The 14,982-nt window shown below is 54.8% G+C and overlaps 2 protein-coding genes across 3 annotated transcripts; both read left to right on the top strand.

Moving 5' to 3' along the window:
• Positions 1 to 4,092: 4,092 nt before the first annotated feature.
• Positions 4,093 to 6,946, top strand: RPS14 (ribosomal protein S14). Its single transcript, XM_059483585.1, has 5 exons — positions 4,093 to 4,194; positions 5,371 to 5,521; positions 5,805 to 5,966; positions 6,150 to 6,226; positions 6,838 to 6,946. The coding sequence occupies exons 2-5, from the start codon at positions 5,373 to 5,375 to the stop codon at positions 6,903 to 6,905; spliced, it is 456 nt and encodes a 151-aa protein (XP_059339568.1). The 5' UTR covers positions 4,093 to 4,194; positions 5,371 to 5,372; the 3' UTR covers positions 6,906 to 6,946.
• Positions 6,947 to 10,955: 4,009 nt separating this feature from the next.
• CD74 (CD74 molecule) lies at positions 10,956 to 14,914 on the top strand. 2 transcript variants are annotated; one of them, XM_059483371.1, is made up of 9 exons: positions 10,956 to 11,101; positions 12,269 to 12,444; positions 12,558 to 12,649; positions 12,738 to 12,791; positions 12,953 to 13,048; positions 13,280 to 13,370; positions 13,681 to 13,869; positions 14,180 to 14,272; positions 14,374 to 14,914. In XM_059483371.1, exons 1-9 carry the CDS (start codon positions 11,031 to 11,033, stop codon positions 14,379 to 14,381), a joined length of 870 nt encoding a protein of 289 aa, XP_059339354.1. In that variant the 5' UTR covers positions 10,956 to 11,030; the 3' UTR covers positions 14,382 to 14,914. The 2 variants fall into 2 exon arrangements, with proteins under 2 accessions (XP_059339354.1, XP_059339355.1); XM_059483372.1 differs by lacking the exon at positions 13,681 to 13,869.
• Positions 14,915 to 14,982: the final 68 nt, after the last annotated feature.

Below are 14,982 nucleotides of genomic sequence, written 5' to 3'. Positions count from 1 at the left end.
TGCATTAAGACAACCCTGTCCAGCCCATGGGGACAAGTTTCATGTCCAGCCCGTGGGGATGATATGTGGCAGAAGGTCTGCTCGGTTTGGTTAAGGCAGCATACCCTGGGAGAGCTTCCGACTGAACAAGAGTCGAGGAAGCAATTTCAATCAAATGCAACAAGCAGATAAACAAACAAAAGGAAAACAAGAAAGGAAATTGAAGGGAAATAGACACAAAGAATGGCAAACTATTATGGTTGGAAATTTTCTAAGTGTTCATTGAAGTCAAAGACTTCTTATCCTTAAACATTTCACTTCCCTCACAAGCATTTTCTCTGAAGATCCCTGAATATTTTTCAAATGCCAAAGTTACTTGAAAGCTCAGAAAACAAAAAGGGACAAACAGCAAGTTTTTCAACTGTGAACTGCTGTAAAGGGTATTAAAGGGATTATTTTTTTTTTCAGCCTTAAATGATTTGCAAACTCAGCCTGAAAAAAGTATCTCCCCTGGGAACAGCATCCTGAGGCCACACTAACCTCCGCCAGAGGAGATTCATGCACAAATCATTGAGCAAAAAGCCAGCAATGAGTAATCAAAGGCACGCACCAAACTCCAAGAACAATCTGCAGAATCCACAGTCTCAAGCGGTAAAGTTTTCCACTGAATAATTTCTTCTGAGAAAAAGGAATTTGTTGAATTCTAGGTCTTCTAGGTCTGGCATTTGTGAATACCTTTTTTTTTTTTTTTAAGAAAAAAAGACTCACTGGAAACAGAAAACTGCTCAGAAACGCACTGGGATTTATTAATACCAGCTTTGCCATTTTACATGAGTATCAGGTAGCTTTTTTTTCTTGCCTGTCTTCTGTTTGCAAACACAAAGGAAACCAATTCCTTTCCTGCGTGCTTTAAGCTACAGGCTCTTCTTCAGCACATCTGTCAGAAAGCAGTTCAGCAGCTTTCCTCTGCATTGTTTCCAATTTATTAATCAACACTTCCAGCTCCCTACTGAGTTACAGCCACATTATGGTCCCCTTGAAGTCCATGGCAGCACTTCCACCAACTTCATTAGGACCAGAAACTCGCTCTTGAAGTCTCTGCCAATTCCTTAAGTGCTTTAACTTCAGTGTTAGAGATTTTTGTTTTAATCTTCCTACGCCTGTTTCTGACACATCATTTTATATGTGTGCATGCACCAACTGCCCTTCTTGAAACTAAAAATGGCCTTAAAAGCAAATGGAAAAGTTTGGGATTTTTTTTTCACCTGTGAATGATGCAATTGGGACCCTGAATGTTTCTTTGCCATAGCTGTTAGAGGAGAGATGCCATCCTGAGGGGTCTGTTAGAGAGCCCCAACTGCAGACTCTGCTCCCTATTAGGCAGACAGCTGGGGTTCAGCCTGCTGCAGGGGGAATTTTGGCCTCTTCCAGTTCCAGTCTCTGTTTCAAGGCCACCAGTAAGGCCACTGGTCCATGGCTCATGGGAACGACTCACAGCCATGGAAGCAGTGATATCTGAGCACCAAAAGTTCTTTCTTGTGGGAAGCCTGGAGCTGGGGCCTTTGCAGGTCAGGCCAGTCACTTGCCACTGACCCCACTCAGCCTGAACCAGTTTACCCCAAGGCCAAAGCCCGGCAGGAGAAGATGTTAGGAGCAGCATTCCCCTTTGCCTGCCCTTTTTTGTTTAGTCACCAGCTGAGTTATGAAATCCGCCTGCAGCGTCACCATGTCTGTGGGTTTCCCATGGGCTGGAGAGGCTATTACCAAGGAGCAGCTGGAATGTTAATTACCCATTAAGGAACTAAATCTGGGGGATTTCTCAAAGCAAATACACATCATCTCTGGCACTAACCCCACAGTGGCCTGAGCATCCTTCTCAGCCAGGCTGGAGGACGCAATCCTTGCAGCCCCTGCTGGAAGCCCCTCCCTTCTCATCCCAGCCAGGGAATGCTCTCAGCGCTGTCCTCAGCAGCAGGACGGCCTGGCTGGAGCTGGCGTTCCAGCCCCAGGAACATTTTGCAGGGCAGGCAGCTCCCTTGCAGACACACCAGAACTAGTGCAAGGCAAAGTGAAAGGGAAGAATGTGTCCCAGGGAGTGGAGAAAACTCCATCCTGCACAGTGGAGCAGTCTGTCTCCCAGCAACTTTGGGGCTGAGGGAAGCACAGGATTTTGAACCAGTGGGTTAATTCTTTTAGCAGCTCATATGGTTATTTCAGCCTGTTGCCCATAAGCTGAGGCTTGTCTCTTTGCCTCTGGCTTGCATCTGTTCCAGGGGGAATATCCATAGTCTCGTACAGTCCTCTTGGAGGACTGTCACAGGCAGAGCAGCACATGTGGCTCCGTGGGGACAAAGCCAGCCTGCCTGGCTGCCTGTGCACACCTCACCAGCCCCAGGCTCCTCCTCAGACAGGGCACCCACAGCACACATGCCCTGACACAGGCTGACCTCTGCTGCTGACTCTTTCCTTCCCCTTTCCTCCAAATCAGGCCGCTGCCACCAGAGCTCCTGGCTAGAATTACAGCAGCTCTGCTAATGTGTATTTTAAAAGCCTCTCCTTCAATATCCAAACAGGAAGAACCCTGATGCAGTGGCAAAAGTGTATCGAGCACAGGAGCAAGTGAAGGTGTTCACAGGGTCAAGACCGGGGTTACAGTGGCATCCCTGAGCACAGAGAGCTTTCCCAGGGAAAAGTCCCAGCAAGAGTGGGGGCGGTGCAGCCGGACAAGGAGCCTTCAGAATCAAATCTCTTTTTCCTGCTGGCAGCCCAGAGGTTTGCATCCTGGAATGCTTGGCCAGAGGAAGGAAAAGGTATGGGAAATCTGGATGAGCAATATGGGCAAGTGGATGCTACCCTAAAAACACATAGCACCCCACAGCTGCAGAGGAGATGGGCATGAGAAGGGAGGCAGACATTTCTGATGGGCCAGCACCAAATGCTCTCAGTGATGCAGAGGTGCTGGACCCTCCCTGCAGATGTTTCCAGGCCTTTGGACTGCGCAGCCTCGCTAGCAGTGCTGTTATAAGGAGCCTCCCTTGTCCAGCTGCTTCTCCTCCACCAGCCCACTCTGAGCACAGTTCTGGATGCAGATCTGAAGCTCTGTCAGGCATTCCCATGGAGGGACCATGGGTGCTTCTGCTCTGTCACTCACACCCCAGCCCATGTGGCTCAGAGCTCTGTGTTTTCCAGAGGCAGCCCAGCACCAGGTGGAGCAGCTGGAAGCAGGGCAGGATGATGCCCAGGAAGCATTTCATCAGCTCTATAAATTCAATTTTGTTGTGCCTCTGTTCTGAAGGTTTTTGGTGTTCCCCATCCTTACCCTCCTGAGCACTTATTAAATCACTTGGAAACAGAAAATATTGCCTTGTTGGACTACCTTTATGTAAAATTTTACAAACTGACATTCTTTTTGAAGTTGAACAAATTCCCTCCATCACAGCTCAAGGGTATTCCTGCACCATCACTCATGGTTCACAGCTGCAGTCTCTGCTTCTCCCATCCGCTGCCAGAGCTCCTGAGAGAATCACCGCGACTGAAACCTCTCCCATCAGCTCCTTGACAAAATACGCCACTCACACATATTAAACCACCACACACATCCCCCTGTGGGTGAATTCCCCACCAGCTCCTCGCAGTCAGGGCTCCGGCGGGGACAAGCAGCTGCCTGCAGACCCCCAGGACCCCTCACCATGCTCAGCCCCGACAGGGAGCGAGGGAGAAAGGCCTGCGCCCCAACCCGGCTGTAGCCGAGCCGGGGCACAGCCGGCTGCAGCGGCGTGGCCGGGGGGAAGCAGAATGCTTGCTGGAGTTACACACATTTCCCTCCGGTTGTTTTTTAAACCGGTTCGTTTCCAAAGCTCTCCCGGGCCGACTCCGTCTGGAGCGCAAACACCCCCGGACCTGCCGCCATCTTGGGGAGGGAGCCGGGCGGGACGCCGCCATCTTGGGGAGGTCGGGCCGGCGGGAGAATTGATTGTGTGCGGGGCAGAGGCGGCCGCGCTATACCGCAGAGATCAGCTCGGCCCGGCCCGGCCTCGGGAGGGACGGTCACGGTTTGGCCCGACCCGGAGACATCGGGATTGGGATGGGGACACAGCCCTGCGCCTGCGGCAACGGACACGCCGCCTCCCGCCATCCCTTCCGGGTGAGGCGGTGACCCACGCCCCCTGACCCCGCCGCTTCCTTTCCGCGGCAGCCGCCGGAGCAGACGGGCAGGTGAGTCCGGGCCGCGCCGCATCCGCCGCCATCCGCCCGCCCGCGCCTCGCCGCCGCCTCCGCGCCCGCCGCCCGTCCTCGCGGGACCGGGGCTGCGCGGGGCAGCGCGCTGGGCGCGGGGCAGGCGCGCCCGGTGGAGCGGGGCCATGGGCCGCGGGAGAGCCGCGGGCTGGAGTAGCGGAGCGCCCGGCTGGGGCTGCAGGGCCCCGGGCCGGCCCTCCCCCGGATCCTAAGCGGTGGGGGCCGCGGTGAAACGCGGCGCGTTCGTGGCTCGCAGCTCGATACCGGCGATACAGCGTGTGCTGCGTGCTCGGTGCTCCTTGCGGGCCTCGCTGGGCTGGGGAGAGCGCTGTCCGTGGAGCCCGTGCGCCATGGATGGGTCGAGGAGGGGATGTGGTGCTATGGAAGTGGCCGCGCAGATATTGCTGTAAATCGATGTTATAGTGCTCAGGGCAGTTGGTGGAGAGGGCACGGCCGAGGGTGATCTGGGTTGTGTTTGGGTTGGGTACCTCGGTGCAGCGGCCGGACATGTCCCTTGTGCAGAGCGCCGGCTGTAGCAGGAGTTTGGCAGGAGAGGGCAATAGGGAACCGTTTTTCTGCGCTTGGGAGCGGATGCACAAGATCCGCGGCCATCAAACCGAGCACAGCCGAGTGCTGCTCCTGCTGTCTGCCAACTCTGAGGGTGGGCTTCGGGAGCAGGAGACTTGGCTGGGCTAGTCCTAATGATGTGGTTGGGAGACCAATAATATGGAAAAACCCAAGCTGGTACTTTAAAGGTCTGCAGACTCAGGGCTTACTGACAATACCGGGTCTGTGTAATTGTTTGTTTTGGTGTTTTCTTCCCATAAACCCACTTAAACAAAGGGAAATGCTCAGCATTGCTGGTTATCAAGGAAATGAGCTCCCTTGTGCACTGCTGTGTTGGGACTTGGGGACATCAGCTGCCATGAAGTGCAGCAGGAGAGATTCCACTTAACAGCTGTACATGATGACCTGCGTGCCAGGATACAGCAAAGCTGGGAATTAAGGGGTTTATAAGAAATGTACCTGTGTTTTGCCAGTGGTAACTCATTTTTTCTTGCTTGGTAAAAGGTTGAAATAGCAGGAATTTCATAAAATTCTTGAACAATGCTGAGAAACTGCTGACACTCATACATGTCTTTTGTTGTTGCTCAGAAATGGCACCTCGCAAGGGCAAGGAGAAGAAGGAAGAGCAGGTCATCAGCTTGGGACCCCAGGTTGCTGAAGGAGAGAATGTGTTTGGCGTCTGCCACATCTTTGCCTCTTTCAATGACACCTTCGTCCATGTGACTGATCTGTCTGGCAAGTGAGTATGGGACAGGCATCACCTCCCTGCAGTGCCCAGCTACTTCGGGTGTGAAAGCAGAAAATGGGTTTGGCAAGAGGTTCCACCAAATCCTTGAGTTTCTGCTGAGCTTCATGCACGGTGCATATACATGAACTGGGTGGCTTGGTGAGCTCATCTGATCAAGGTGGTGTTCAGGGTACTGTGTGGCTTATTGATCTGGTAACATTGGAAATAATAGGTTCTGATTTGGGGGAGGAGCAAGGAATGGCTTTGTTTTGAGCATCACCTTTTCCTTCTGTAGGGAAACCATCTGCCGTGTGACCGGTGGGATGAAGGTGAAGGCAGACAGAGATGAGTCCTCTCCCTACGCAGCCATGCTGGCAGCCCAGGACGTTGCCCAGAGGTGCAAGGAGCTGGGCATCACTGCCCTGCACATCAAGCTGCGTGCAACTGGGGGCAACAGGTACAGCAGCAGGGCTGGGGCACCGATGGGGATATGGCTGTGGGGGCTGGTGGTGAATGGGTGGGGAACACCAGGAGAGTGGTTTGGTATGGGGAAAGTGTGGCTTTCATATTCCTGGCTGTTTGTAAACTGTGTTCAGCTTCTGGGTCATTAAAGGGGTTGTTGGTTCTGACTCTCCTCCAGGACCAAGACTCCTGGACCCGGTGCTCAGTCAGCCCTGAGAGCTCTGGCCCGCTCTGGAATGAAGATTGGCCGCATTGGTGAGGAAAAAAGGGAATATCTAGTGAAATGATGGCTCTGCTTGATCTTAACTTCGGGTCTTTCTTCGTGGTCACTTAGATGGCGTCAGTGAAAGAATTTCATGTAAACAGATCCTTAAATTGACCAGTAGGTGGTGAGAGCAGCACTCAGAACCCAGGTTTCTGTGTGCAGTGCAAACCCCAGCTCGGAGCAGGTTGCTGCTCCTCCTCTGATGTCACATGGCTGTTCTGGCACCTAAAAATACCTTGTTGGTCTCGGTGACTCAGTAATAATGGAGTTCTCCAGCTGTTGTAGGGAGACTCCTGAACTTTGTGGGGAAGTCACAAGATGCAGTGGTGGTGGTTATGCTGAAAATTCTTCAAACGTCCTGTGTTTCTTTTGAACTGCTGTGGCTGCGTGGTTTAAGTGGGATGGGAGATGGGACTTTTTGCTTGCACAGCGTCAAAGCCCTCGGTACCCAGCCTGTGGCAAGTTCCTAGATCCCTTCGCAGAGAGTTCCTTCTGCACATGTGCAGCTCCTGTGGTGTCCAGGTGTTGGGTGATGGCTGTGCCCAGGTGGTGTCTGGGGTGCCTCTGGAAGGTAACTGTGCTCTGGATTCTCTCCCTGCAGAGGATGTCACCCCCATCCCCTCCGACAGCACTCGCAGGAAGGGCGGTCGCCGTGGACGTCGTCTGTAACCAGCGCAGCACCTTCTGTTATTAAAGCTCTCTTAAACCTCGGTTTGGCTCTGTGTTTCCTTACTGGGGTGTGCTCAGAAGCCAAGGGGCTTCAGGTAATTCCATCCACAGATGGCTTGTGCTGTGGAGTGAGGCCTCTGGCTTGGAGGGGGAACCAGGCTGGCTGCTCCAAAGCCATAGGGGTCTTGGGCTTCATATAGTAAAAGCTGCTTTTGAAATGAGTCATAACCTCTTGCATCTCCTGGAAAAGAAAGCTGGACTGGGAACGAGCAACTGCTGCTGGATTTTCTGCAAAATGTTGCTTAATGCATCACTTCCCCTTTCTCTGGAAAAAGTCCTTTCTCTGCCTGGATATCTGTTCCTAAGCCAGCATTTCCCTTGGCACAGCCATAGTGATTTATTTGTTATTTTATATGTGGCCATGGAAAATATTAGAACAAACTTCCCTTACTGCCTTAAACATGCACCATTTGCCATTCAGATCACTTTTCCTGTCCTTAAAGTGGTGGTTGAACTCCACAAGGAGAAGGTGTCAAAAATATGAAACCAGAAGCAGCTCAGCCAACATGGAGCTGAAGGAGGAAAGGGCAGGAGAGAGGAGGGAGCAGGGAATGGGGCACTGTTACCAACAGCTCCAACTCTGTTTTTTGATAGGCTTTGCATGCTGTGAAAGCTGTTGCTGTTCTTGTTGGCCACACAGATGTGGCACGTCTGAGGGCATGTGGGGTTTTTAGTATGTTTGTTGCAATTTTGCTGGTTGGTTGGTGTTGGGTTATTTTGTTAGTAATGGTTTTTACACGATGAAACGCCACAGTTAGTACAAGATTGGATGTGGCACTCTGTCATGGTTAAGTTGAGGTGTTATGGCTGGGTTGTACTCAGTGATCTTAGAAGTCTCTTCCAGTCTAGTGATTTGTGTGTTCCATGTGAGTTACTCTGTCCCAGGGGACATCACCATGGCTGTTTGATGGGGCACATCTGGGGAGAGCTCTATATCAGAAATCCAACACAGGACCTTTGCTGCAGCAAAAATTCAGCAGGCTCTGCTCATCTGTCAGTGCAGGGGGACGTGTTTCCACTGACTCCCTCTGCTGCCCGCCCTGGTCCAGGCTGGTTCAGCCTCTACCACATGTAGAAAGGGGAAGGTGTCTGCTCCACGGGAAGGTGGATTTGCTCTATTAACCCTTAGTCCTTGGAAGCTGGATCCGTGCAGGTGCACACAGGGCTGGCTGAACTGAGTTGCTGTGCATCCAGCCTGTGCCATGGCAGTGCTGTGCCATGCTGCCCTGGCAGTGCTGTGCCATGGGCAAGCTGGTGCCTGGGCTCACTGCACAATTAAAGGTTAAAATTGCTTTGACTTCTTAGCTGACCTGACGTCTTTGAAGCAGTTTCCTGTGTTGATGCATAACCCCAAAGAGGAAATGATGAATGAGGAAGAGAAACCAAAGCCCCAGCAAAGAGCAGCTTCCTGGCTCATGTCCTGGGGCTTTCTGTAGGGAAAGGCCCTCCTGTCAGAGTGGCATGGATGGATCTCCTGGCTCTGGACACTCCCTGGTCTCAACCAACTGGCTTGTCTTGAGTGATTGCCTGCCCACCCTGTGTCGCCCTGGCAGGGATGCTCGTCCTGTGGAGGGCATGGGGCTGTTCAGGGGCTGTGCTCCCTCCCCAGACACCGTCAGTGGTCACTGGTTAGCCCTGTGGCTCAGCCTTTCCCCTCAGGTTTGCCCAGGGCTGGTCCTGTGCTGCTGAGGGTGTCACCTCAGGATTGGTGGGAAATGTGGGTGTGTTCCCCAAACCTTTGTGCAGGGTCTGGGGCTGAGAGCTGTGAGATGAGGCCCAGCTGGTGGTGAATGGCTTCCTGTGAATGCCCACTGGGTTATTCCCCCTCACTGCCTGAAATAATTACTCTGCTGGCCTGGTCCTCATCAGAGTCCTGAAATCACTCCTTGCTCCAGATGGCTTTTTTGTCCTCAAAAAAGACTTGTGAAATTTTTGATGGGCAGCACCAAACACAAAGCCTTGGGGTAAGAGGGTGGTGACAATTCATTGCCAGCCTCAGGCAATGGGAGAGTGAGGAGGGTCAGACAGGATGGAAGCTGCTCTCTGAAAGTCTTTGTCTTCCCTGGAAAATCAGTTCACAGACTGAGAACCCACCACCCTGTGGCTATCACAGCCCTGGGCAGAAAGTTGTGTGTGAGGCATTGAAGAGCTGACTGGAAATGTCTGTGTGTGGAGCAGGGGCTGACTTGGGGCTGGCATTCCTCCTCCAGGCTGGGGCTCAAGGGGCTCAGCCTGCCTGGGAGGGGATGTTGCTCACCCCCAGGTTGTCACCCACGTTTGTGGTTTGCACAGCCGGCCCAGCTCCATGGAATTGCTGGGGTTTTGTTGGTGAAGTTCCTGTTCTGACTTTCTCTGGTTCCCCTTATGGCTGAGGCTGGTCACTGAACGCACCAGGAGCGTGGCCTCCAGGCAGGGATTGTGGCCCAAAAATGAGGAGCTGAGTGTGGGCTGGGGCTGTGAGGAAAACCAGTGTGTCCCCCAAAAGTCCCAGTGCCCATGATGGCAGAGACAAAAAATGTATGGAAGGCTTTTGTGTTCTTTCTTCCCCCCCACCCCTTTTTTTTTCTTCCTTTTTTTTTTTTTTTTTAACTTCTCTTTCTTCCATTTTCTCTAGATATCCTCTCCCATTTTATTTTCTTTTCAAACCCCTCTGATGGTTTCTAAACACAGCTTTGCTACAGGCCTGGGGTGAGGCTGATGGACACCCTGGGGCAGTGCTGTGTGAATCCCTGGGTGCCCAGGCCTTTCTCAGCTGGGTTGCACGGTCAGGACCAGGCTCCAGGCACCAAAACCCTTTCCCTGTGCGGGGCTGCAATTTCCCACCTGGAAAGCAGGAGCATAGTCTCACCACGTTTCCTCCAGGAACAGCATCTGCCAGGAGACCCCACCCTACCCCTCTAAGTGCTTTGAAATGATCCCTTTGCTTGCGCTCCTGCCAGCTGGGAGGCTCAGCAGTGAATCGGGAAAAGAAATGGAGTCTCTGAACATGTCCCTGCTCGCCCCAGGAGATTTGCCAGGTAACCCGTGGTGCCTGTTTAGGTAGGGTGTGGCAGGACTTTCACCTCCACATTTGCAGTTTCACTTTTGGCTGAGCTCTGGCCATGGTTGTGCTGAGCCCTGATGCTGGAGCCAGCTTGGTGCTGGGCTCAGTGTGACCTCAGCCCAGCATGGACATGGGGGTCTGTTACCCTTGGGTGCTCTGGGACATTGTGTAACACCTCAAAAACAGCATTATGGAGTGGCTGCTCCTGCCCATGTGGCCCTTGTGGGGCTGTGGGGGGCTGGAGACCCTCATTGCCCCACTCCCACTGGTGCTTTTGCATCGCTCACATTGAGGGGCTGTTTCTTCTCTCTTGGCTGTGGGAGTTCAGCCCTGGAAGCTGCTGCAGGCAAAGCAAAGAGGGTAATGCTAGAAGGAAGGAGGGCTTGAAAGCCGTTGATCCTTTAGTCACCATCCCCTCAGCCTGAGAAGCGCTGTCCAAGAGCCCCCACACAGGGAGGGTCCAGAGTGACCCTCAAGGAGGGGCTTGAGCCCAAGTGCAGTTTTTCCCCAGCAGCAGGGGAGGGGGCCAGGAAGGAGGGGTGCACCCTGGCACTGTGCCCCCACGGAGGCTCCTGCTCAGCTTTTGGTGCGGGGGGTCCTCCCCATGGTGTCCCACCCCCCTGTCCCAGCTCTGCACCTCACTTCCTTCCTCACACCTTTCCTCTCACCCTCCCCACTGCCACCCCCCCTTTTCTCACCTCCTGCCCCCCTGGGGGTACCAGAGCCTCTGGGCCCCTGGCACCGGTGTCACCAGCGGGGCACGGTGACCTGCTGGTGGCGTGGGGTGGGCAGTGAAGCCCCACAGAGCGGCCGTGGAGCTCAGGGCTGTGTCCAGCATCATCTCTGAACTGGAGACCTCTGCAGCAGAGCTCTGCCTGACAACGAGTGATGCAAGTGCCAGCAGCCAATAGGACATTTTTTTTGGCTTCCCCCCCCGGGTGTCAGGGCGGGGTGGGGACCCGAGGGTATTTCCAGAAGCCTCTCTCGGGGTGCTCATTCTCTTCGGGGACCCCAACGGAGCCATGGCTGAGGAGCAGAGGGACCTCATCTCTGACCGCGCCAGCGGTGTGCTCAGCGTTGGGGACACCCAGAGGTGCCACTGCTGGGACACGGGGATGGGGCACACGGGGAGGGCAAAGTGGGCACAGCGAGGACGTGGAACAGGGGGGTATTGTGTGGTTGTGGGATGGAAGGGGATACAGTCGGGTCAAGGGGACACAGAGTGACTGTGGGGCAGGGGATGGGGTGTAGGCTGTGGGAATGGGGCACTGTGGAGCTAAGAGGGCCATGGGAGGGTCTGTGAGGCAAGGCAGGGGCACGGGGGGCTGTGGGATGGGGAGAATTGGGTGGCTGTGGGATGGGAGGCATGGGGCGGCAGTGGGAGGAGAACATGGGGCGGCTGTGGGATGGGGGATTTGGGTGGCTGTGGAATGGGACGGCACGGGGTTGCAGCGGGATGAAAGGGGTCACTGCACCGCTGGGCCAAGGGGACAGGGCGTGGCGGTGGGGGGGCCAGGCTCACAGGGTGGGGCGTGGAGCCATGGCCTGAAGCTCTGGGGGAAGCAGCTCTGTGGGAAGAGGCTGTGGGACGGGCAGGATGAAGGCGTGGCCATGGGGCAGGAGCGGACCCTGGACCCGAATGGCTTTATGGGGCTGACTCCCCCATGTCCCAACTCTTCCCCATGTCCCAACCCCCGCAGGGGGGGACACCCCACCCAAAACTTGCAGCCAATCAGAAGCCCTAGATTTGTGACGTCACCAGTCACCAGGCAGACGCCCGCGCAGCGCGTCCCGCTCGGGACTTGTCCCTGGGCCGGGCAGGGTCCGCTCCGTCCCCGGGCCGCGGGGACAGGGGGGGACCTCCGGGCACCGCTGCGCCTCGACAGCGCCACATTCAGCCAGCGGGGCAGGATCGGGCACAACATTTTGAACAGCATCCCATGAGTCGTGTCCCCTGCCCCATGGACCAGCGAGATTCCTTCCAAGCGGCTTCATCATCCCGCAGAAGGCGGTGCCCAGAGTGATGCCGTTCCCCAAAATCCCCTGGCAGCGCCCTTCGGTCCCCCTCCCGTGTCCCCCCTTCCCCCGCCCCCACTGTGGGTTTCGCTTCCCGGTGTGGAGGGGTGCTGAGGTTTCACTTCTGCTCTCTGCGATGGGGGAATTTGCATTTGTCTGGCTGCAAACCCCCGGGAGGGGGGGACAGCAGGATGTCACCTGCCGCTGCCGCTGGGCGGCTGAGCTCCCTGTGCGTGTCCCGCAGGGCTGCGCTGGGGCGCAAAGCCGCCTTCTCCACGCTCTCCATCCTGGTGGCGCTGCTCATCGCCGGCCAGGCTGTCACCGTCTACTACGTGTACCAGCAGAGCGGGCAGATCAGCAAGCTGACCAAGACCTCCCAGAACCTGCAGCTGGAGGCTCTGCAGAGGAAGCTGCCTGGCAGTCAGTAGCCCCATGGGCAGGGAGGTGGAGGGGGAGAAGGGATGAAACCCTCCGGGACCCTTCTGGATCACCCGGCCCGGTTGGGTCCCCTCACAGTTCTCCTTCCTCGGCAGATGCCATGCCAGTGAATAAGATGAAGATGGCCAAGGCAAACACACCTCTGGTGATGAATGTCCTGCATCCCGCATCCTTTGAAGACCTCTCGGTAAGAGAAGTCCACCACTGCTTGGCACTCCTGCTGCCCTCAGGCCTTGCTGCCGTGCTCACACTGCCCCTTTGCCTTTTCTCTTAAGTTCAAGGCTCCTGCTAGCAACAAAACCGAGGACATTGTGAAGCACCTGCTGCTGGTAAGGTCCCCTGCTCCCTGCCCTGGTCTGAGGTCTCTCAGGTGCTCAGAGCTGGTGGGAGCTCTGATCTCCTGCAGCATGTCTGGCTGATCCTGCAGAACTCCAACCCCCACCCTCCCACCTCATTTTTCTTTGCCCTCACTGTGGTGGTTGCTCTACAGCAAGGAGACCCCAGCAGGAAGTTCCCAGAGCTGAAGGACAACCTGATGGACAACTTGAAGCACCTGAGAAGCACCATGAATCATATGGACTGGAAGGTCAGTGCTTGTCACTGTCATCCTGTCCCACCTGCCTCCTGTCCAGGAGTGCTTTGGGAAGGGACATTTATCAGGATAAACAAAGTCTGGCTTTAGCCAGGCTTGGGCTGCTCCCACCCAGAGGAGGGAATGGTGTTCGCCACCTTCCCTGTCAAGCCAGAGCTCAGGACATGGCTGCCCTGGGGTGAACTTCCCCCATGCCCATTAATGTGCTGGACCCTCTCATTGCAGTCCTTCGAGTCCTGGATGCACAAGTGGCTGCTGTTCCTGATGGCCAACAACCCCCAGGCTGAGGACCGCAAGACAATCCCAGCAGAGAAAGGTATTGGGGATGGGGCTGCAGAGCTGGGCACAGGCAGGGAGATGCTGGCATGGGATATCTCACATGGACCTATTTGTTCTGTGGGGAACCCTGTTTTGGGGCTGTTGGAACATCACAGAACATCTCTGCCTATAGGGTGAACAAAAGGCTGGAGCCCCACCCCAAATCCTCCATCCCTGGTCAGACCGAGAACCTCAGAAAGGTCCCTGAGCAGGGCTTGTTCACCTTTAATTGTTTGTAGACAGAATCTCCTGCTGAGGGGAAGGCCCTGGGGACTGATGGAGTGTCCCCTGTGTTTCTATTGCCCTAGTGCTAACTAAGTGCCAAGCAGAGGCAGCTTTTGGGAGTGATCTGCTGGGCCACTTCCGCCCCCAGTGCGATGAGAACGGCGACTACCTGCCCAAGCAGTGCCTCCCCTCCGCTGGCTACTGCTGGTGCTGCTACAAAAATGGCACCAAGATTGAGGGCACTGCCACTCGGGGAAAGCTGGACTGCCCTGGTAGGTGGCCAGGGAGGGGATACAGAGGAAGGAGTGCCTGGACTGCTTGGGAGTAGAGCTAGGAGAGGTGGGCATCCAGGCTTCAGGGAGCACCCCTCACCCATCCTGCGCCAGTATGTCGAGGCTTTAAGGGACCCCAAAACCCACAGCCCCCCGTGGGTAACTGGAGCAGAGATGTGCAGTCAGGGCTTTCCATGAGCCCCCCTTGCCCCCCACTCAGCACTGGGTGCCCTGCTGCCCTCAGAGGGATGGGGGTGGGTGATGGGGCAGCCCCAGGGTCCAGCACCCACATCCTGCCCTCCCTTTGCAGGCACTGCTGCTCCCAGTGGTGCTGCTGGCACCCCAGACCCAGAAGAGATGATCTTCTCTGGGGTGGACATGCTTAAGCTGACCCCAAGCAAAGGTGAGTGTCCTAGAGCCCCCAGAGTCCTGGGGACTGCTGCAGAGGGGATTTGGGAAGTCCTTGAGCTGTTTTACTGAGTACCTCCTCTTGTTCCCCCACAGAAGCGTAGAAGAGGATGCCAGCAGCTGCCTTCAGCATCCCTGCTCCTTCAGCTCCTGATTAATTTTTTCTTTTTCTGCTCTTACATTGCTTTTCCAAGGCAGTTAACAGTTGGCATGGCTGCACAGCTGCCACCACCATCAGAGTCCCCTCAGAAGGTGGTTAGAGCAGGCTGGAAAATTATTTCAACCACCTCAGATCTATAAATCCCATTCTCTTTGACTCAACCTCCAACAACACCCAGGCAGCAGTGCAGCTCACCCCTGCTGTAGAACTTAAGCTTCCTTAGACTGAACAAATATTAAAAGCAGCCAAATAACCCCCACCAGCTTCTTAACTGATTGCTGTAGGCTGGAGTCCTGTTAGATTCCAGGAGTAAATGGGTTTTTATTGTGGAGTGCTCAGGTTTGTACAGAGATTCGCCTACAGCCTCAGCAGTGGGTAACCATAGGCAGAGGGGCTGATTTTCCTGACTATATCTGATTGTTCCTTTACAAATGATCTCACAAGCTAATAATCTCAAATAAACTTTTGAATAACAAAGCCTTGTAAGCAACTCCAGCAGGGCTTCGTGTGCTGTTTGCAGCTGTCTGAGGTTATAAAGAAATGAA

Source organism: Ammospiza nelsoni, chromosome 16 (genome assembly GCF_027579445.1).
Source record: "Ammospiza nelsoni isolate bAmmNel1 chromosome 16, bAmmNel1.pri, whole genome shotgun sequence".
NCBI lineage: Eukaryota > Metazoa > Chordata > Aves > Passeriformes > Passerellidae > Ammospiza > Ammospiza nelsoni.
This window is presented reverse-complemented; position numbering and strand designations above follow the sequence as displayed.